Below are 25,258 nucleotides of genomic sequence, written 5' to 3' on the forward strand. Positions count from 1 at the left end.
AATATTTAATAATTTAACATAACATTGCATATGTATCCGTTAAAAGGTAAAATATAATTTTGAAATGAATTTAAATGCAACCTTTAGTTAATCAAATGTATTAAATTTATTTTTTAAATTATTGTTTGTGCGTCATGAAATCTGTTTCAAACATCGAAAATAATACCGGTGAATGTTAACGAATCCATGTGCTCGAGTAATTTATCCATCAAATCCTGTCATGCAAACCTATAATTTGATCATTTATGGAATAAATTGTTTGAAATTGGACTAATTTTTCAACCGTCTGCATGTTGAATCATTTAAATGCAACAAAACAACATCAAAATATTAAAGGAAGAACAGTGAACCCATGTGTGCATATAAAATATTAAATTCAACCAGACAACACGGTATATGGAATCTTCGTTCTGTCAAAAAAACAATTTATCACATGTAAACCAAAACATGTAATTTACCCGCACGGTCGTTCTGTGAACACAATGTAATCCCGATGTAATTCAGCGTCCCTTTCAACGAATTTGACGCAAGTGAAATTCTCCCAATGTCTCATAGCCTGCTTGAACAGAGATTTGTGAGCGCCGCTGAAGTTACCGTCGATTTCATACGGAATGACACCGTTTTCCCAAATACGCTCCTTCCTGTTCGTAGCGGCTCTGGCCGTGCGATGTCTCCTTTTCATCTGATAATAATTATGGCTTAGTTTGATAGATTATTTAAAATCATTAAAATTTTAGCACTAGAAAGGAAACTGGAGTGTAATGAATGTTCAACAACATCGGCTTACGCTTAATAAAATTTTTGTTAAGTTTTTTATAAGCCAACTTATCGCTGTGAGTTTGCGTAACTATAGAATACATTAAAACTTCAGTGCCGTTGTGCCTGAGGCCTGCCGCTGTAAAAGGGACTTTCTGGAAGTTTTTCAATTTGTAATTTTATACGTGTAAGTTAGGAAATTACTCGGTACTTCAAAAAAAGTATTCCATGCATTTCGTCATGAGCTTTGTGTAATTTATCGCGTAAGTGCTATTATGTTATTTTCTTCAATAATTTAAACTAAAACATAAGAGAAAATTATCATCTACCATACGGGAAAAAGTTTGTTCTTGTTATTAATTGTCGTTCCTTACTTATCTTTGCAATTGATATAATCAAAAGTTAACTGTATTGAAATCATAAATATATATAATTAATGTAATAAAACTTTTTTATTACCTGTGTATGATTATAGTAATGATTTCTGTGGTGACGAGTTTCGCTTGCTTCTAAATCTTCTTCAGAGTCCCGAAAAAACCAGCCATTAAACGATTGGTCCTTAGTTTCATTGAATACGTTTTTTTGAGGAGATTTTAGTTCGAATTTATCATAAAATTCATGTTCAGGCAGTAGAATGGCTGGTTCATGTTGGTTTAAATCGTTTGCTTTCTCGTGACGCAGGACTGATTTTTTAAGTTCTAATCCATTTTCCCCACCCGAATTTTTCACAGCATTGTGACCTCTTCGTTCACTTGATTGAATATTTCTTAAGCTGTAAAATAGAATTCTGTGAACGAGTTTTAAATATAAAAAACTATGTTTTCTTGTGCCACATATAAGTATATTTCTTATAGACCTACAACTGATTCTATTGGCCATCAACTTATTATTCCACGGAATTGTTCTATTTTTTGACAACGGATTTCCTTTCAAAAGAAATCTCGAAAGCTACGTTAGCTGTTCTAGGGTAAAAAGCTCGACTCGTCAATAAGGCTAATGAATGGAATTGTATGCAGTTCTCGTTGCACACATATAATTCAGTTAGCGCCGCTTAGCGCACTGCGAAATATAACTGCGGCGCTGAGAAATTAATTCAATAATCTACTCAAAGAAAGTTGTCACTTTACTGCCAACACTCAATTAATATAAATTAATGTCTGTGAACCCTTTTTTGATTGATATTGTTATTTTGAAAATAAAAATCGTCACTTTCGAGTTTTTTTTTATCGTGTAAATAATGTAAATAAATAATAAAATAAGCGAGAGATTTTTACTATTATTTTATTTCGTTTCACAAAATCATACTATTTTTTACATTTCCTACACTTTTGATTTCATTATAAAAATATAAATATATAGTGGCAATATTTACTTGAAATAAATAAATGTATATTTTCCATCATTGCACAAACGATTTGAAAGTTTTAAAAACATTTCTATAAGTGCATAAAATCAAAGGTAAAACAGAAAGCATTACTTGGAACTCCATTTAATTCAGTAAATAATTTACGAGAGTAAAGTAATGGAATTGCTGAGATAACATCCCACTGTCAATAGAAGCCTACATTAAATAAGTAAGACTTTAATAAAACAAAACAATTATTCGAGGTATTAAATATTTCACTATTACCGTCTCCCGTTCCCGTGTCTTCTTCTTCGTCGTCTTTTATGGCTTGAAAGATTAACAACACTTTGTAAACTTTCCGTGGGTTTTAATAGATCATTGATATTATAATTTGCATTGAGCTCTTGATTTAATTCAGTAGCCTTGATGAGACTCTCATTGTCATCTTCATTTGTAAATATAACACCGTTCGTAGGAGCAGGAGCAACCGTCATGTTCTCTGGTAAGTCTTTAAGTTTAAAGTTATTATTGTCTCCTGTTATTTCACGACTGTTACTTTGTATTTTGTTTGTAACTTCATCCATTTTGTTTGAAAAGTTTGACAGTTGTATATTAGGATAAAATTCATCTAGATTCAATATATTATCAGTTGAGACATTAACAACTAACACGCCATCCTGTTCAAGACTTTCAGATTCAGTTAAGTTGTCAGTTACACTTGATTGGTTTAAATGACTATCCCTGCTCTGATTGCCCATGTGAATACTATCTAAATCTTCGCCGGGTGGTATTTTACCATTTTTCATCAATATCGATTTATCTAAGCCCGGTGGAATCACCTAAAAGGGTACAAAAAATATAGATATTTTAAAATTTATATTTATTTTTCTATCTATTCTGCTGATTGCTAACAAACCTTAGTTATTACAGTAACTTCATTGAATTTTTTTGGTTTTTCTCTTGATATCGATGTAGGCTGTTTGGTTCTCTTTCTCAATATATCTGGTAAACCCTCTTCTTCAACTTGGAGTCCTTCTAATAGAACTTCTTTTTTAAGTCTTTCTACTTCCTCTTGAAGCGATTTATTGATTTTGGATGTTGTCGGGGCTGTGTTTGCTGGTTTAAAGTAATCTATATCAGGTATAGCGATGTCTCCTTGAAAATTTTCTGTAACAAAAGATATACGTAGAGATTAGAGTTGGTATATTTGAAAAATTTTTTGTTGTATAGATGATAAAATACGTATATAATTAAAAATTGCACGACATATACCAATATATTTATATCTACGCCTATGTTTAAGAGAATTTTTTTATATAACATAAAATATCACTCTTAATTTTAACAATTAATATCAGGACGATTAATTCAATATAGTACAGATGAGATTTCCGCCGTGTTTTAAAGCCATCCTGGGTTTAGTGCACTTTAATGTAAAGATACTACGAAGTACTATTATTGTCTCAGCAAATGTCTAGTAAAAGGTTCCTTAGCATGTAGTTAGGAAGGTTTTTGAACGCCAATATATTATTCTACATTTTATGATGTCGTTTTCATTTTCACTATTTTAATTTTATTCTAGTAGCTGAGTGGTAAGATATGAAAAAATCAACGAAGAGAACATTTATTTAAACCCCAATTATACTAACATTTTGATTCAATATGTAGAATAATTTTAACAGTAATTCATACATTTTTTACAACACCTTTTATGCTGATATAATTGAAAAAACTTCCACTTGTTTATCCAAATAGATATGTAACTCTTTTATAAAAATATTTTTATAATAGGGAGCTGTAAAATATATTTTATATAAATGATGTTTAAACATTCCTTATAAATAAAAATACAGCATGTTTTATTTTTGCCTGTATACTTTTATTGCGTGTTTCCCCCAAGGGCTGGGCTAAAAGCTTTTATATATGTGAAAATTTCCGTAACGTTTTTATTTTTAAAATCCTAAATACTGTATTAAATTTAAAGAAGTTGTGGATCATATAAAAACATAAGAGTATTTAATCACAAGCATAGCCCGGTGAAAAACATAGTATAGAGCTCGCTTACTAAACGCCATACAATTTTTAATTTATGTATGCAGAACAGATATGAAATTAATACAGGACTAAATATAGCTCACTATGGACGAACTTTATTATTTATTTTATAGATATGCTACTGATAATACACATTTTCAATGACATTGATTTATATAAATATCTAATAATATTATTTGAAAATAAATCCGTAGTGATACATACATTAATAAGGACTATGGGTTATAAAAATATAATTTTATTTGTTAAACTGTGACTATAATTAATTACTTATTAATATTGTTGTATAAGACAATGCTTTCCTCTAATTATTTAGAGTTTAAACGAAACAAAAGACCTTTAAACTTTACATTCAAGTCAACTTAAATTGATTAAGCCGAGTACAATAACTCCTTTTACAATTGCAAAATAATTAGACCTTTATTTTGGACAAATAATTAGACCTTTATTTTGGACAAATAATTAATGAACAGAATAGATTTAATTGTTTTATCCGCTGGCACTTCTTTGTCGATTTCCATAAATAGTTAAGGCCGTTTCGGAATGTTGAGAACTGTTTAATTAGCCTAATCGTTTCGTCGAAGCGGCTTAAAATTATTCCCGATATTAATTTTGTTTGAAAATTCCCTGAATGCGATATTCCTATTACATGTATTCCAATATTGTCTACTAATCTTCTTTGAGATGTTGGTGTAGATTGGAGCCAACCAAACAGACTTTAATAAAATATACTCAATGGCTTAATTGATGAATAAATAATTAATCATAACAAAAAAAAAATATTATTATTAAAAATATATATCAATAGTATTTGTTTGAAGTTCCTAATGCGTTCGTCATAATACTAAACTCTTCTGATTTTGTTATACCTTAATAAAAATTATAAAAATAATTTGACAAGAGGCCATATAAATGAAAACTTATTATTATCATTAATAATGAAAATTTATGTTATATCATACGAATAAATGTTTTTTTAGTACAAAGAGCAACATAAAATAATGAAGAGATTTTCAGTAGATATAATAATCCTCATGTGACCGTTTGTCTATATTTGTTTTTATGAACAATTTTGGGATTAAATACAGAAAAATTGCTTTTAAATCTGGGCTTTAAAACCCAGCGGAGTCCATTGCCAGTGATATCGACAAAAATAATGGCGTGTTGCTTGTTTATTAAAGGAAAGGTTTCGTCCATTAAGAGCGTTTATTTAGCCAGCATTGATTTTGATCATAACTGCCAAAAGAGGTTTTCAAATAAGTTATTATTTTAAAAATTTTGAGATCCACTTTTATTGATAACAATTATATACTGGTAAATTGTTTTTTTTTTTTGTATCTTGACTCCAAAAGCCATTAAAGCACTTAAGCAATAATAAATAAAATATTTAAAAGAATTAAGGCAATGGAATCCGTGTAATGACATCCGATACATAGATTATCCACGTTTTCATAATCGCTCTTTAGATGAAATTATATAATAATGTTAGCGGATTAGAAATATAAAATATAATAATAGATTAAAAGTGTAGCTGGATTTTAATACATCCACATGTCAAACACGATTTTAATTATTCAATGTAATACCGAATTCAAATTTGCAATAATGTAGGCACATCGCTGCAGGCGATTAACAACGTACATCTGGTGTTGCCATAAAATGTAATGACCCCGTGTTTCTGCCCAGCTGCGGCCTAACGCTGGCTGCCAATTAATTAATTCTCAGTACACGGCCGCACGACGAGAAATGTACGACGTGCTTCACGTTAGCCACGAATGCACGCTGTTTGTGATTCCATTGATTCTAGACTGAAAATGTTTGGATTGCACTAAGGAAGTTCATGTATGATAATTTTAATTGCAACTTTGAGTGTTTTTATATAAAGAACTAATTACTTTTTATATATCCTTTGACTTTTATGAAGTTCTATTACAGTAGTATGCTTTCGTATGTTTTCGGTACTGAAAATTATTTGCTAACTAAGCTAGCATGTTGTATTCCGATACTGAAACTTAGAAATTAAAATTAATTTACCAAAATCTAATCCTGATTACTCATGTAATTAAAAATTGATAACATGTACTATAGAAAAATTGATTATAAGGCTCTTGTTGGAGGTTAAGACCTCAGATATAGGTATCAGAATAGAGAATTGCAAAAGAGCATGTTGAATAAAAATTATATTAAATCGATAGTAAATTGAATCTTTTGAAATCTTATTTTAGATTCTGATGTGACAGGAATGCTTGAAAACTTTTTACCAACTGGACGGGAGTATTCGGATGTGGAGCGATCTACTACAATGGAACAACGTACTTTTCATTACAATTGACGCGAAGAATAGATTCTGATAGAAAATCAAACTTCCTAATACATACATTCAAGATGTATTTCTACTATTTCTAGTTATTGTATTTACTATAGTTTTATTTTAATATAACATTAAATCTATTTTTATTTTTACCAAAAGGCACAATTTTGAAAAAAATTGATAGCTATCAACTTACGCCCTCAATTTTGTAAAGTTTTTAACCGCGAGCTATTGGAATAAAATCAGAATTTTCCAATTACTTTTTTTTTCAATTAATTGTAACCAGAAAATCGTAAAAGAGTTTTTGACTTGTACTTTTTTCGGATTATTCATATATTTTTGATGTAAGTATATACGTAATATAGTTATGTAATATAGATTAAATTATATAAATAAATAATTCTCGATAATCTTATACGATAAAAATAAAAGACCCCTTTATCTTTTAATAACTTGTATAAATACATATACTTTAGTACATACAAGTTATATTTCTCTATTGACAATTCAGCTACTTCACACAATTTGATATCCGAACAGAGGTCACTATTTTATAATTTGATAGTTGCATGTCCTATGAACGATATGCACATTTTGCATATCTGTCAAGCAGACTTGAATGCTTGAACAAACAAATAGGCAATTCCTTCCCATTGGTTATTCGGCTATATCTGTTCACTGGAGCGTTCTTGGTAAGCGGTGTTTCTGACAGCCAAATACGTTACCCAATATTGTGTTTCATTCGTAGCGATTATTACCGAACTTGATAATACGTACGGTCAAAAAGTTATTGCTTCTTTGAACTATGACAGTCTTAAAACATACACTGTGACAGTCTAAATATATCTAAGTATATAAGGCTTTAAATTCCTATAGTTAAGATGATATATGTGACATCATGTAACATATAAGGTTGGTATGGTGAACTGAGACAAGATATGAAATAAAATTATTGTCATAGCATTGCAAAATTGTCTCTATACTTCTTTGTTTAGTTTTTTCTAAGGCTGTCTCATTTTTGTGAAAGAAACGAAAATAGAATCGAATAAATCTATACATTTATTAATATTTATTTTGATTTGCATTAATAAATAAAATATCGTTATATTAATTTTTACTTACATCAATATACGCTAAATGGCTAAATAGTGACTGATAAATGAAATAGAACATTTGGAAAACCGCCCTCAAGGAGAGCTCTGTTGTTAAAATTCCTTCGAGAAACTTTGATTGCTACACTAACGAATATAGGATCGCAAACAATTCGCTCCGAAATTACTTAACGTGGTTATGAAGTACCAAGCCGTAACATTGTTTTAAGCATGAACAATCGATCTATTCTGTAAAACAGACGTTATTTAGGGCACAGTAAATTGAACTTTAAAATTTATAGTTTAGAACTGAAGTTTTATTGCTCTTAATGGGTATTTTGCGGACATGTTGTGTGGGTTGTACGACGTTAATTGCCGGGATGAATCTATTTGTATTTTCCATTTTGGGACACGGCCAAGTTGTTAACTCGAGGATTTATTGTAAATTGATATAACTGGCAAAATATTCAACTGATGGAATTTTCAAGTTATTTATGCTATTAATCTTTATTTAATTTGTAATTAAATTTCATCAAAGTTAATAGTTACCTAACAATGGTGAAGGGAATGTCACACTTATGTATATGTATAAACAAAAAAGTTTCTCTGAATATAACGTTAAGTCAAATCCTTGTTCTTAATCCAGTTTAAAATATATTTCAGTCATGATAATTTGCTAAATATAATAGGAGGTATTAAAAAGGCCATAAAATATTTTCAGGCGGCTAAGCTCGTTATTTAGCTGAGCCGCCGCCGGTTTAAGATACAGCCAGACTGCATTTAAGTATTTTACGCAAGTCTGAAACATTCTCAGGCTAACTTTGAAATTATCATTCGACGCCAGCTATTTAGTCTACAAGAATGGCATGAATATTACATTAATTAGGTATGTTTATTTCTTTTTATATTAAAATTAAAATTATTAATAATATAGAAAATTGTTAGTCTTATTTAATTTCTATGTTAACACAAAATATTGAAAAAGACAAAAAACTATGAATGAAATAAAATATGGTTAAAAATAATTGATCGTTTGGTCAAAACTACACAGCAGTACCTATAATATTTGAAAGTAACATTAAATAAAGCACTTACAACCCATTGATATAGATATGGAATATAAATCACAACTAATGTATGCATTCACAGGAATTCCATAACAATTCTACATTTTCAATTTACTCCCTCATTCGTTCAATGGGGTGCGAGCGAGTATACGCCGCCATATTTTATCTTTTTCACTTGATGATAACATGCTATGTAATGATTTGTGATATTGACAGCTTCCATCATAAAAAATATGATCTAGCCGTTTTATTTTGAGCAGTTGTTTGGTTTTCGAATTTATTATTAATACGAACGTATATGAAAATGTTTCGTTTATTACAAAATATATGAAGCAGACATGATGATGCTGATTATTATCAATCACGAGTTCAGAGAGAACTATCACATTAAATGTTCGTATTCAAATAACGACATGAACGATTTTCGCGTGAACACATTAAAATGAAACTAAGCTTTTCGTATACAACGATTTTTTTATTATTAAAAATTTACATAATACGGACGTCTGGGTTCCCTTTCTCGTCTTCCCGTGATCAGGGTTATTATGAAGTAACCGAAACGTCGAAATCATGTAGGTATAAAATAAAAAACGCTCAGCATCCGAAAAAATGAGTTCCATTTTATGAATTTAAATTTTATTATCTAGATAGAACCTAATAAAAATCCGTTCAGAAAGTTTTTGTGTGATTGAAAATTAATTATTATCATACAATAACATATAACTTGTTTCACACGTGTTACAATCCCCGTGAGTACAATGCACCTCATTACATCTATATCAACAATAACGACGTGTGTTCGTCCATCCTCATTGAATGCTTCCTATACACTATCGACGAATAGGGCACTCCTCTCGATTGATTATAACTGGACTGTCACGGACAACGGTCATACTCGTATGATGTACCTACAGTTCTATTCCATTTAAATCTTATATATGGACATTCAGGTACAAATCAAACGGAATCTTTAATTAAAAAGATAATACAAAATCATCTTCAATACTGTTATTTTTTGTGCCTTACTGTTATGTTCAATTCCATTCTTATAAGTCAATCATTTTAGTACCCTATTGAATAAGTATACGAGGTTTAGTATAATTTATTAATCTGGCATTAGTTAGACAAACAGATTTAGTAGGATTTTCATTTCATTCACGTAATTATATTTAAATTATTTTAATTTAATCTTTGTTTTAATTGAATTTAGATTTGTATGTTTTCTGATGTTTCATAACAATTCACGTTAGGGTAAATAAAACTCGTTGCACTATACTCGTCCGCAATTGGAAATAAAGGCCGAGTTTAATTATGTTATGCAATTTCTCTGCTACTGTCCTCGTACATTTCGATACAGTTCCGATGTATGTTCACACAATAGGTGTACGTACACACTTTACATGCCTGGGCAGTCGCGATCGTAAAACGAGTGGACGGCTTCCTGTAGTGATGTGAATATTACTGTTTATAGCTCACTAAATAATATTTAAGCATCGTTGGTCGGATTTGATAAAAGCTCGGTGTCGGGTTAACCGAAATTAACACTGAATCATGTATAACAATGAATTGAATATTGTTTTTTTTTTAACGTTATACTTCTATGTAATGTTCGTGATGTTCCCAAAAATTACTCGTATGCATTGTTATTTCAAATTAATTATAGTAAAATAAATTTTGACGTTCTTCCACTGAGAACAATAAGAACTAGATTCTAGAAGTTTTCCAGGACAATATATAGATATACATATAACTTAGAATTGGAGACAATTAATAAATTTACCCTACGATTGTTTCCTTTCTTCCCCAAATTAATTGTATAGCAAGAAATTTATTATACATTTAATTAATTATTTACCGACTTTTAATGGGTATTATAAATTGATTACATTATCATTTTATAGAATGAGAAAACAGAATTAATACAATACTATTCCTATCACAGTATCCTCGGGTTTACTGTGCTATCAGATGAAGTTCTTGGACTACTTGGAGTTTTTAAGCGAATTTACTGCTTACGACGATTGTCACAAGGGATGTATTCGTATCAAACGTTGCAATGGAGCTTTGAAACCTGTGTCAACAGTCGTCTCCGGAGTAAGTGCTATGGTCTTGTTTCTACTTTTAGTTAGTCTTGCCTTAGTTTATTATGGTTCTTATGGAAATCTAAAGTTCTTTGTCCTGATGTCCAGATATATAGATATATTATAAAAGGATCTTATAAATGATGACGTCACTCCTGTATCGTTAACACAAAGCTAAACCGAATTCAGAACCACAAGATTTTTGTTCCAGATTTTTCAGCCTCTGCTCTTCAAAGGATTTTTTTGGTTATTTTCGAGAGTCATCTGCCAGTGCCGCAACAGTTTTCATAATTTTCCGAATAAAAAGGCTATATTTCGAAACATTAAAGAATAAAATGGCATATAAACATTATAACAATTAAATTTAAAATTTATTTTAAATGATATAACCATATCAAATGAGAAATGTTTACGAAAATAAAAACTTAGAATAACGACTCCACTATATTGTTTTGCATTGCAATACAATAAATGCTTTCATTTAAGTGTAATTGAATATATTACAAGTTAATGGATTTAAGTATTTTTGTTATAGTTTTGCCTTTTATATTAATAATATTTATTTGATGAGATCTAAGATTTTCGCGAGTTTTATTCATTTAAATGCAACTAGTATTATTCGGATTTACTACGCGGATTTTATTATTTCAAAACTACATAATCCCGACGTTTCGGTTACTTTGCAGCAACCGTGATCACGGGCAGACGAGGTGTGAATGTCTGTCAGTTGGTCCTTGTTATTTATCATCTACCGCCATCGATTTCTTAATTTTCTGGCGTACCGCTCTGGATGCCGGCAGAATGCGCTCACGGTGTCTTGAGGTCCTGCGGTGTGGTTTCGGACATGGGATTTTATATATTTAAGAACGGGGTCCCAGGTGTTTGATAGATTCCAGCCATCTTCTCTATTGAAATTGGGATGTTTTTTAATTTCAATAGCCTCGCGAATTAATCTCGGTATATACTTGTCTTCCCGAGCGAGGATTTGTGGTTTATCAAACCGAATGTAGTCGCCTGGCTTGTCCATTGTGTGTTCACACACTGCTGACTTCGACGCGCGCCTGTTTTTGATGTCTGAGATGTGTTCTTTAACCCTTGTACCGATGCTCCTCTTCGCCTGTCCAATGTATGACAGGCCACAGTCAAAATCGCGTTTGTATACACCCGCTTGTTGTAAAGGAATGTTACTCTTGATTGGTCTCAAGAATTGGCTCACTTTCTTATGTGGTTTGTAAATAGTTTTAATGGAAACCTTCTTCAAAATGTTGCCTATTCTGTCAGTAACTCCCTTCACATATGGTAGTATCGCAGGTTGTCGTTCAACTGTGGGTGGTTTCAGGTGGTTCTTGCGATGCTGGCGAGGCACGGGCAGGTTGTTGATGGTGAGAGCATGTTTTACATGCTGCAACTCGGCCTCTAGGTGGTCAGCATCACAAAGGTGTTGGGCTCTCTGTAACAAAGTTTTGCCAACGGTAGCTAACTGGATAGGGTGGTGCTGTGAGTTACCATTGAGGTACCTGTCCGTATGTGTGGGTTTCCTATAAACAGTATGTCCCAAAGTATTGTCAGGATTCCTAACGACAAGTATATCAAGGAAATCTAAAGAATTATTTGCCTCCAATTCTATATTAAACTGAATCTTATTATTGATAGAATTAAGATGGTTCAGAAAAGCAGATGTTTTATTTTTATTTAATATTGTGAAGGTGTCATCTACATACCGTTTATATATTAAAAGTCTTATAGGAGGAGAGCAAAGGGCTCGCACCTCGAAGTCCTCCATGAATATGTCAGCGACAACGGGGGAAACCGGCGAACCCATTGCAACTCCATCTACTTGTATGTAGAATTCATCCTTCCACATGAGGTAGCCAGATGTTAGGCAATGCTTTAATAGTTCTGCATATTCTATAGGCATATTGTTATCCTTTAACTTACCTCTTACAATCTCAATGCAGTCAAGAACAGGTATACTAGTGAATAATGACTGTACATCGAAACTGACCATACTGTCATTGTCGCTCAATTTTAGGTGTTTTAAATCTTTGACAAACTGGTAGGAATCCTCAACAAATGACTTTGTGTGGCCCCGGAGTGGTGATAATATCTTTAAAAGAAATTTAGCCAGTTTATAAGTTGGTCAGTCAATCTGGCTTACTATTGGGCGTAAAGGAACATCTTGTTTATGGATTTTAGGTAACCCAAACAATTTTACTATTGAGCGACAATGACAGTATGGTCAGTTTCGATGTACAGTCATTATTCACTAGTATACCTGTTCTTGACTGCATTGAGATTGTAAGAGGTAAGTTAAAGGATAACAATATGCCTATAGAATATGCAGAACTATTAAAGCATTGCCTAACATCTGGCTACCTCATGTGGAAGGATGAATTCTACATACAAGTAGATGGAGTTGCAATGGGTTCGCCGGTTTCCCCCGTTGTCGCTGACATATTCATGGAGGACTTCGAGGTGCGAGCCCTTTGCTCTCCTCCTATAAGACTTTTAATATATAAACGGTATGTAGATGACACCTTCACAATATTAAATAAAAATAAAACATCTGCTTTTCTGAACCATCTTAATTCTATCAATAATAAGATTCAGTTTAATATAGAATTGGAGGCAAATAATTCTTTAGCTTTCCTTGATATACTTGTCGTTAGGAATCCTGACAATACTTTGGGACATACTGTTTATAGGAAACCCACACATACGGACAGGTACCTCAATGGTAACTCACAGCACCACCCTATCCAGTTAGCTACCGTTGGCAAAACTTTGTTACAGAGAGCCCAACACCTTTGTGATGCTGACCACCTAGAGGCCGAGTTGCAGCATGTAAAACATGCTCTCACCATCAACAACCTGCCCGTGCCTCGCCAGCATCGCAAGAACCACCTGAAACCACCCACAGTTGAACGACAACCTGCGATACTACCATATGTGAAGGGAGTTACTGACAGAATAGGCAACATTTTGAAGAAGGTTTCCATTAAAACTATTTACAAACCACATAAGAAAGTGAGCCAATTCTTGAGACCAATCAAGAGTAACATTCCTTTACAATAAGCGGGTGTATACAAACTGGATTGTGACTGTGGCCTGTCATACATTGGACAGACGAAGAGGAGCATCGGTACAAGGGTTAAAGAACACATCTCAGACATCAAAAACAGGCGCGCGTCGAAGTCAGCAGTGTGTGAACACACAATGGACAAACCAGGCCACTACATTCGGTTTGATAAACCACAAATTATCGCTCGGGAAGACAAGTATATACCGAGAATAATTCGCGAGGCTATTGAAATTAAAAAACATCCCAATTTCAATAGAGAAGATGGCTGGAATCTATCAAACACCTGGGACCCCATTCTTAAAAATATAAAATCCCATGTCCGTAACCACACCGCAGGACCTCAAGACACCGTAAGCGCATTCTGCCGGCATCCCGAGCGGTACGCCAGAAAATTAAGAAATCGATGGCGGTAGGTGATAAATAACAAGGACCAACTGACAGACATTCACATCTCGTCTGCCCGTGATCACGGTTACTGCAAAGTAGTCGATCGTAGTTTTTAAATAATAAAAATCCACGTAGTATATCCGAATAATACTAGTTTCATTTAAATGAATATTTATTTGATATTTTACACATTTAAATAAATTCCATAAAATAATAATAATATAAAAAATAGCGCCTCGAATATCGACCTGGGTAATATTATATAATTTTTTGTACATACAAATAAGCTGCGACAGATGAGCTATGGCACAGCTTATGTCACGGCCGTCCGGGGATGTTTTATCTCAATTAACGTTTATAATAATTAACTGTTGAAAGTAAATTCAGCGAGCAAAGATTTATGTGAGAGATTATCAGCTGTGGAAAGGAAAATTTGTTTCGTTTTAATTAGTGAATTATGTACATTAATATTAAGTACTTTATCGCATAATATGTTACAATATTTTATTAAGACGACAAATTTAAAACGTCTTATTTTGTATGATTTGATATCAAACAAAATATGTTTAATATTTTAAGCTATTGTTATCAATTTCTGTAATATATGAGAAAAAAAAACGATAAAAATAGATTTACTCCAACAAATCATGATGTTAATTGTCATAATGTTAAATTTATTAAATATTTACATATCGTATTAAGAAGTTAGTAAATAAATATTTGATTTATTATTGAGAATTTTTTTTTTCATTTTATTCAGACGGGGTTTGTCATTTATTTACCAAATGTTAAATCAATTGTGTAAAGTCGGACAAACTGTGTAGTATAGTTGGCGAAAATATATATCTTTTCGCGAAAGATAAAACTATTAACTTACAAAAGAACAACAGTTTTAAATGTAAGATATCATTAAATTTAATATTGGTGAAATTTATTATAATGAAACTTTTTATTTTATATAGATAAAGAAAAGTGTGATAAGTAAAACGTAATAAACTTGGAGCTAGCAATCCCACTCGCTTATTCCGTAGGGCCCGTCCTGCTTTATTAGCGGTGTCTGGAGCTTTCAAGTGTCAGTTGTGCTACACATTGCTGCCAACGATATTTAGAATATTAACTCCGTATAAAAAATATACACGAATAAAAATGAATACTCTTCGTTGGTAAGCTTAGCTTGGAACTCGTAAAATTAGTTTGGTTACTTCAAAGCCATAATCAGCTTTGTTAGGCCGCACGTAACGTCCTTTATAATATGATGGTCTAACTTCAAACACGAACCAACAATAAAACCAAGCTGTATAGCGTAAAAAAATTATCTCAGCAATATTCATCTTCCAGAATTTATAAAAGAATTTGAAAGAAAATTAAAATTGCAACTATTTATTTAATGAAACACTTTTTTGAAACCTTTCTATAAAATACCAGAGTCGTATGTCAGCTTCATATAAAGAGGAAAAATGCTAAACAGTCATTTCACTTACAAGTGGGGTTGGACTCCGCCATTTTTCCCCGAGCCGTAAAAATCTGGTCGTTACTTACTCACACCAACAAAAAGGATAATAAAAATATATCAGGTGTTTTAAATTATATATGTATGTTTATTCTCGCCAATTACTAGTAAAATTACATTAATATTCTATGCACTATAAAATAATGTAATATTGATTATTTTTCAATGCTCTATTCTATAATAGATGTTTTGACAGTTTCAAATCCAACCTTAGAATTGTAATAAAAAGTTACTGAAAGTAATTTATTGTAAAGTTTCAAAAACATCTTAGTTATCAAAAATAAGAACGATAGTATGAAATTTAAAATTTAATTTTCATAAAGTAATTCTATAAATGACAATATAACTTTATATAATATTTAATCAAGACATTCGTAAGTAAAGATAAACACATTTAATATTCCCAAAATGAAAATATTTTTCTTAGCAAGTAAACGTCCTTCTCTTAAATGTAAATATGTAATTTAAGTAAAGCGTCAGGTGTCGACGACGAGGCATGTCATATCTTTTATCTATAAAAGGCTCATAGTACTTATTCATGTCATATGATATCATAAAAATGAATTCATAATAGCTGCAAACTTTCCTGTTTACTATTAAGCGCTTCAGTAATAATATAATGTTACTTTCTATAAAGAAATGTAATAAATTCATCTTCTTAAGATTTATGTAAATGCAAATGATACTTCAAATGGAAATGACGTTTTAGAATGTCAGGCGATAACTGAATATGACAAAGAAGGCGTGCGTATTTTAAATTACGAAGTTGAAAATAATTTTGACAGTTCTGTCATTGGAAAATGTCAGCTTGAAAGTGGATTTGGATTCAAAAATAGAATCAGACGCTTCTTTCGATTTCAACCAGGTTAAATCGACATGACGTAAATTTATTGAACTATCTGATGTTAAACCAATTTGTCTTGGATATTTTTGGTAATGTTTTACAAGTATTTTTTTTTATTTACATATTTTAAGTGTTTCCATTATTCGATTTTTTAAATAACAATTTGAAAAACTAAAATAAATACTTTTATTTAAATATAAAACTCTGTACAAACAAACAAATTTAAGATTTACGTCTACGCTTATAGGCTACGAAACGTCTACGAAAGTCTCGGAGTTATTAGACAGTGATGTATCAACTTAAGGAATATTATATTTATATAACGCATACCGACATAATTACTCATACTTTTCGCTTTTTAATTCTATTTTTGGTTTTTATTGGAAAACTAAAAGATACAGGGAAGCTGTAAAATTTGATAAAAATTTAGTTTTGGTGGACACTAGAGTAATGTTCTCTCCCGATAAATGTATGGGGTTGTGTTCATATTATTGCAAGCTTTATATCTGGCTATAAAAATAAATTGCAATGAAACGAGCCATTTCACGCCCTGGTTCGGGAATCCGGTATTGTCCGGTTCGGTCCGGTTTCGAGATTGACGGAGGCTTTATTGACTTTAAAGGCTTATGGAGTGGCGGTTTCAATTTACGCACAGCCGTTTCCCGGCGATAAAACTTGACGTTTTCTAGTCCATCATTGTCAGCTATAATCGTATATCGTAAGTTTTGCAAGTGTTACATTATAGATTTTAAGTAATTTTACTGTAATTAAACATAAGGAAGGAAAAAAAGTGTTCGTTTTACTTACCAGCCTTACAAGGATCCATGCCGAGATCATTTGAATCTTTATTTTCAAAGTATGTCGACAAAAGTTCATCTATTGTGTACTTATGAGGTTCTTCTCTCCCCTCCACCGAGGTTACTTGTAACGCGGCGCATGCATAAACGACCAGTGTCACGCCAACCGTCACAACGGACGCACTTATATACCGCAACGTCATATTGGTAACCTCACTAAACACTATAACATACTTTTGTAACAATATCGTATACCTGGAACAAAATAAATAATGGATTAAATTTTATTATTTTTAATAATTTTTAATAATAAAGTAATACACCCGTTAAAAATAAAAATAAAACAACTTGCTACAAGCAGATTCATTTATCTAATTCGTATACATATATTACAAATTACTTTATTTATTAATGTTATTGATATTTTCCAAAGAAATAAGTTGTAGCGAATTATTGAAGCATCTTTTTTATGATTGGATATGAGTGATTTTACTCCATATCTATTAAAAACAAGGACTCGTTCACTTATGCTATTTTTTTTTATTATGACCTTTAGAAAATTCGTTTAAACTATTAGTAAACTATGTATTTATTTTAAGAGACGTTGTGAATTTGATCAAAAATTCAATGACACGAGCAGGTATCGAACCTAGAAACTTCGGAGTACCGTAAACTCCGTAATAAAAAAAAAACACATCGGAGTCAGAAGTATTTGTTTTATTTAAGAGACGTTTATTATCCCCAATAGGGATGAAGCCAAAACAAATTACGGTACAACTTAGGTTACAGTGATTCTGTATCAGATGCTATATATTATTTGCGAACTTTTATTTAATGTTAACGTATAAAAAAATACCTTTCAGTAGTGTTTTGAAGAAATTAAATTGATTTAAATCGTATTTTAAACAGTCAAATATTCGTAACCCAAATCGAGGTTGTGTCAAGTAATTTAAAATATAAGTACCTAATACAACTCATAAAGCAATACTGGTTTAAGAAATATTAGATATTACATATAAAAGGGATTTAATAAATATGCAAAAGACTAACATGTTTTCAATGGTTAAAACTCACATTATATTTTGCTTTTAACTCGGACCTTTGATGAGATGATTAGCGAATGTTAGCAGAACTTAAAACTTGTCCGGTTAGGTCGAGTATTAAGTTTTGTCTAAAATAGTTGTGCCTGCTGTTTTAGGACAAAGGGAAACTAATTCCGAAACAATTAAATTAATCGCATTACCAAGAATTACTAACTACGTTTGAAATACAAATGGTGTGGATTAGTTTGAGTTTTTAACAAGGATTGGCAGGAAACCCTTGACTAATATGTCTAATAACTAAACTACTATGCCTAGAAATTTATTTTTCATCTCATGGATATAATAATGTTCATCAAAAATGGAAGTGTCTTTGCCTAGGAAATAAAATGTAGTCCGATTCTTAGATACACTGCATAGCTGTAGTAAATTAAAAAGTCCCTTTCAAATGTAGACTGCGTATCCCCTAAAAATCTTTATCAGTGTAGGACGAAAAATGCCAGAATACCGTAGTGAACTTCTTATCACAGGGGTCAGGGCTGAGATAACACGTCCTTTTAGAGGCGAATATTTTTTTTTCGTCCGGTGACTGTACAAGGATGATAAGAAAAAAAAATTGATCTGACTTTCACGTTGGAAGGATTACGCAGCATACTCTCCTTGGGATATAAATCATATTACGGCGTTTTGATACAAAATATATATATTTTTTCCTATTGTTGATATAAATTTCTACATTTAGGATGTTTTACTTGAAATAAATCAATATATACACCACAAGTACTATTCTAAGTAAATAATTAGTTGTGTTCTTTGACCTTTACTGCAATTAATCCATATGCACCCGAGTGAGGCCGCCCAAAAAAGAATCTTTTACGTTTGCAACTAAATTCAATTTTGTATGATTGATAGTTACATGTCACACTTTGGAATAGAATTGCTCAGTACGGTCATTATTATTACTTAGCGATAAGGGACACACATGACAATAACCAAGTGCTTTTCTTTGTATCATATACGACCTCATTTGATTTGTATGGAAGTAGGGAAGTAGTAGGGGACGGCTTTGCTCGATTAATAGAATGTCTAAAAATAATCTCGCAATGTTATTATACTGCTATAAATAATTAAAAAGTATTACAAATACTCCACACTTTGATTATTATATACCTAAGGTATTACAAGCTCTTGTATGGTTATTGAAAATCAGATACATTAATCAAATCAATAGAAACGTTATACATAGAATATGTAAAGTTGTTCGTGTTTGTAATTATAGAGAAATGAAATAAAAATACTTATTTACTGTTCCATATGTCAGCTGACAACTTACCTGACATATATACAAAGACTTTTTTGAAGACCTCACAATCGTGTTAATGACAGGCCACTAGGAAAATTATGTCTTTATTATGTTGTAATCATCTTAGTAATATTAGGCTTTAATATCCCACTGGTATTGTTTTCAAAACAAAGTTTGGTGTTAGAGGAACTCATTTACTAATTTCTTTCAAGGTATATGCTCCTGCTGTGAGTTATGACTATTAAGACGTAATACCAGTCATTGGGGGATATCACGAAAACAAATCAATTTCTTTATTTTTTGCTACCCTGTGGATAGCTTTGACTAAGAATACTTTTAGTGTATTTATTTAATTTATTATTATAAACGTAATTTTTTTTTAAATGATTAAAATTTTTTTTCAAGCAGATATTATTTATATTATTGAAAAGACAGTGTAAATTAAAAAAAAAAATACAACGTAATTGAAGATTTAAATCCACGTGGAAAATCAAATAAAATGCAATGTAGTGTGTTTTAATTATCTTAGCTATGCCGACAACACGGTGTTGTTAGCCAATTAGTGCTCCTTTAATTAGTGGTCTGCGATATTATTGCCAGTATGAGAATACTATGCCACAAGACTTAACTTGAAATATAGTTTAAAATAGCTGAGTTTATGATAATTACCTTAGGTGCTAAATGTCCTTATTCTAAATACAGTCTTAAACAATTGCGTGGATTTTATTGCAATTAATGTTAACTGGGGAACTTTTTACTTCAAGAAGACGTAGATAGACTTAGACTATAAACTTTAATGATGAGTCTGACAACACGTAGACACCTTGAGTGTTGATACTCTGGTAATGTGATTTTGCTCGCAGATTATTAAGTCAACATTATACAAAGCGTACTTATTCTTTATACAGAATAAACTTATAGTTAAGATAGTTTACAGCATTATGGCGTTCTACGACACAGTACATAGTCATAAGCTTAGGGATGACGTTGTACCTTGACGATATCTTCAAATATTTTGAACATATGATGTAACTTAAAAGCTTTACTTTTCTTAATGGAATTAAGAATGGAATCCTGCGTAAGATTGTCAATGGATTAATTTATAAATAAGGGCGATAGTCTAACTAAAACTTTTTCAAAAGAGTAATTAATCTTTGTCTGATCACTAACTATAATTTAATGATAAAAAATACGGACTAACCATACTTATGTATTTGTGTAAACGTAGGTTATTTTAATATTTGTACAATAACTCTGCGGATTCCTTATTAATAATTTTTGTTATTCTGATTTAAATGACATTATTTACACGTACAATTTTATTATTTTATTCTATTTTATTTTATTATCTTTAGGAACAAAAATTAATAAGAGTTCAAAAAAGGTAACGTTTATAATATTACTTTCAAAATAATTGTTACTCTGTAAAATTTATTGGGAGTGTTTGATTTTTTCATTCTTATCGATTGTGTAATTCGATTTCGCATGGAAGAGTAAAAGAAAAACATATCTATAAAAATCAATTGCCATCAACATTAATATTCATAGTTCGAAGGTATTTAAAATTAAATCTTAATAGATAAAATATAAAGCAGTGAATACATTATTTGTGTTACAATTTGGTTCTCTATTCATTAAAGTTTAAAATTGTATAATAGATCAAATCTGTCTCGGCATCGTTTTGGTGGTAGGAGCATGTTAGGAAATTACCGGAACAATGAATTCTTCATATTTGGGGCGGCGAATTCTTAGCGTATATCCACAACTTTAATAGGCAAAAGCCATCCAAACAATCAAAGCGACGCTTGTATATAGAATTTTATATATGTGATTGTTGTGTTATATATATAATAATATATTTTGCTAAAATTTGGATGGAATGTATGGATAAATAATATTTAAGCTAAAGTTTGTGGTTTACTGGTCATTAAAATAAGGTAAGTTCGTTTAATACGCCAAATAGTTTATGTCCGTCCTAGTCTCAAATATATATCTCAATCCTTGCAACAACGTGACACTTATTTTATTGGTAAGACTGGGTGCCAAACGCTGCTATACTTGTGTAAAGGTTTTTTCTTTATTTTGTTAAGGGATTCCGTCTTTATATGATTTATATGAAAAATACAAGCTGTTTATTAGCATTTTGTTAAATAGGTTTAATGTACTCTGTATGGGGCTGTATAAATAATTTATTTGACATCAAACAAGTTTTTGACGTAGTTTAAGTCGTTACAGATACATAGTCTGTAGCACTAGTGTCGAACGTCGTATTCACTTACGTAATATCGATTACACATTAAATAATATCGATTTATGTTACCATTGATTTATAGACAGAAGTTATAAAACAAATTAAATAAAATATCTGAGACGTACAAAAAATTTCACTCATATTTTTTCAGTAATAAGTGCTCAAACAATAATAAATAAAACATGAAGTATAAATTCACTAAACATCTAAGTACCAATTGATTCTGCTCTTCAATTTACACACAGTTTATAATATCGTTTGAGTTGAACGACTGATAAACGTTTTATTTATATGAAAAGTTATTATAATTGAATCGATTGGGGAATCAGATGAATAAGTTTAATATTAAAATATGTTATTATTAGGTTAATGGGAGTTATTATGTACTTATACGTACCAATTATTACTATATTACATCAAATGTATTCCTTACAATGTATTCTCCAGTCTACTGAATATTTATTTACATCCGTAAGACATGTATTTTATTATTTCTTTATAATAACATCGATACAGAATCATCAATAACAAATTACGAAAGTCACGAATGAAGCAAATATATTAAAATTTAACTAGTAAAATAAATTTAAAATAATAAAGTAATGTATATAAAATAAAAATTTTATCAAATAAAAATACTCACAATTAAATATGAAACAAGTCAAACACTGACACGGAATTCACTTGTAACTTGCTTTGTACTCAGCAACGACAAGCATTCACAACGGCGTTCTCATGACGACTGATAGCCAGTGTCATGGGAGCATCCCGGTACTGACGAGCAGACAATATATGTGACACAATATAAGTATTTGTTATACTTCATAAAGAAATAAACATACAAAACCTTGTCAATAATAAATTTGAATTAGAAAAAATACCTTACGAAATAACTGGCAAACTTGAGGCAATTTATCAAGTATTAAACTAATAACGCTGATAGACCGATATAACCAAATATAGCGATAAACAATCCAAGGAAACTGGCTAACAACCGAAAAAGTTACATCAAAATCGGTCGAGCCGTTTGAGAGCTGAGATGCCATAGATAAATACACACACATCGACGTCAAACGTAATAAACTTCTGAATATGTACCAAATATACTTAATTAAAAGAAGGCTACATGATTTACATAATATTTTTTTTAATCATCATATAGAATCAGCACGTTTTATAATAATACTTTAGTAAACAAATTTTCCCTTCGTATAAATTACACATTTTTTATAAAACACTTTACTCAGCGACTGTGCCCGTCTTATTGTCGAAACTGTAAAAGTCATTCATTATGTTAAAGTTTATCTCGTTTGGTAAACATATTTTAATTACTATCAGATAAATTCCCTTGAAAACATTATAATTGCTATCCTATTGTTTATATAAAGGTAATCTTCATACGAGTAGTGTTAAATTTTATTCTTGTTAAAAATTAACAAAAAAGTATTAACATGGCTCTTATAACAGATCAGCTGTCTAAGATAACATTATTTATTTTAAACAAATTAAAAAAAATGTGACTCTTTGTGTCCTTATGGTATTAAAAAAGCCAGGACAATTGTTTATGATCAAGAAGGTTTGATTTATTTTCTACGACGTAATAAGAAATTCATTGAAATATAAGATTCTGTTTACAGTTGTTTGGTGTGTAGCAAATAACTGCGTGTGACAAAAGATTTCAAAGCGAAAAGGTTTTCGAAGCCGTTTTTGTATCTCTTGACAGAGGGCTTTCAATCGGAGTCTTTTATTCCAAATTTATTTCTTATAAAGAAATTAAATTTATATTTTACGAAACCAGTCCTTTTGTGTACAAATTATATACAAACATTCTGGTGATTTTTAACTTTTCACGTTTCTATGTTGTGAAATAGTTCCCATTTGATGTTTTTTTTTTTAAACTTGCAAGAGCATTTTATTATAAGTCAATTGATATACAAAGTATTGCAGTTGTAATTTTAGTTTTAATAATAATAATATATACAGTATGTTTCTTTCTTTGTTTTGTGTAATCTTTAATTCATTTATTTTTAAATTTCACATGTTTTCGTAAATATTACGATCAGGTTTTAGGATATACAAATAAATTCTATAGCTACTGTCGAAGCTGCGAGACGAAGAAGATTATTTATAAATGGCAATTGTAAAAGTTTTCTTCCTTCTTTCCTTGAATAAGTATTATAAAGGAACATTAATGAATATTAAAGTGTAACGTGAATTATCCAATTCATTTTTTAATATATTTTATATAAATACATTGTCAGGAAAATATATATATATATATAATGTAATTGAATAAACAAAATTGAGGAATAAAATTAATTAATTTGAAAGCAAACATCACATAGAGTCATTAAAAACTTCAATTATTTCCATTATAGACGGAAAAAATCTTAAATATCCATCCAATACAGCGTCACGTTGATATCTTACTTATATACACATAACTAAAATATATAAGTCAAATAAAACCAGCCGGCATTAAATAAATAAAAACATATTTACCGAAGCCGTTACAGCTTAGTTATATTCAAAGGGAGAATGCCAAAAGAGTAAAAATAGCCCCTGAATATTTTCTCTCAAACCTTCGCTTACAAAACATTGAGTGACAAAATGAGAAATAGTTTATTTATCCGATTCAGTAGTCCCTTGACAGGCCTTCCAATAATATTGACTTAAGTTTGTACCGAAATAAGCTCTGAAGCATTTGAAAGAATTTATTACGATTGAGAAAATAATAACAAGTAGTAAGTCAAAGACTAAAGGTATAACACTTTTAGAGACGTAAAACCCTATAAAAGGTTGAACGCTTAAATACTATATTGCACTCGGGAGGTTTTATTGCACGCACTCGAAGACTGTTTACCGCTCAGTCACGTCGAGCAAACAAGGGATATAACACTACAGTATCCGATACTATTTTAAGAAATCAATAAAGTCGTAATCAAGATTCCGTCATTGTTGATGCCCGTTTGGTGAAAATGTTTTATTTTTATTCATAGGAACTTTACGTGAAGGTTCGTTCATTTGAGATCGGAGTAATAAAATCCAGGTTTCAAATAACTTTGTATTCGATTTTTGGTGAAGTAATAAAGTACTCAAATAATCATAAAATTTCGGTAAACTGTGATGGTTATAATTAGAAACTTTCTATTTAGTATGGAAAAGTATTATCTTATGTATAATAGTGCCAACCGTTTTTTTTATTCCATGAATGTGAATTAGTAACGTATTTAAATTTTAATAAACTTTACATTAACCTATTTTTATCATCTACTTAACTACTTAATCGACATATTAATATCAATTAAAAAGTTTGAAATAAAATTAATAGAAAGAAT

At 30.7% G+C, this 25,258-nt stretch overlaps 1 protein-coding gene across 1 annotated transcript in view; it reads right to left on the bottom strand.

Annotated features, from left to right (window-relative positions):
• The window catches only part of LOC116766710 (tolloid-like protein 1), a 35,569-nt gene extending 12,896 nt beyond the window's left edge, over nucleotides 1-22,673 (bottom strand). The window contains exons 1-6 of the mRNA XM_061521622.1: nucleotides 22,564-22,673; nucleotides 17,337-17,581; nucleotides 3,018-3,268; nucleotides 2,387-2,940; nucleotides 1,216-1,528; nucleotides 459-682 (exon numbers count right to left, since the gene is read on the bottom strand). Of these exons, the coding sequence (XP_061377606.1) occupies nucleotides 459-682; nucleotides 1,216-1,528; nucleotides 2,387-2,940; nucleotides 3,018-3,268; nucleotides 17,337-17,529 (1,535 nt within the window). The 5' untranslated portion in view covers nucleotides 17,530-17,581; nucleotides 22,564-22,673. The remainder of the gene's footprint in view (nucleotides 1-458; nucleotides 683-1,215; nucleotides 1,529-2,386; nucleotides 2,941-3,017; nucleotides 3,269-17,336; nucleotides 17,582-22,563) is intronic.
• Nucleotides 22,674-25,258: the final 2,585 nt, after the last annotated feature.

This window comes from Danaus plexippus, chromosome 10 (assembly GCF_018135715.1).
Source record: "Danaus plexippus chromosome 10, MEX_DaPlex, whole genome shotgun sequence".
In the NCBI taxonomy this organism is placed as follows: Eukaryota; Metazoa; Arthropoda; class Insecta; order Lepidoptera; family Nymphalidae; genus Danaus; species Danaus plexippus.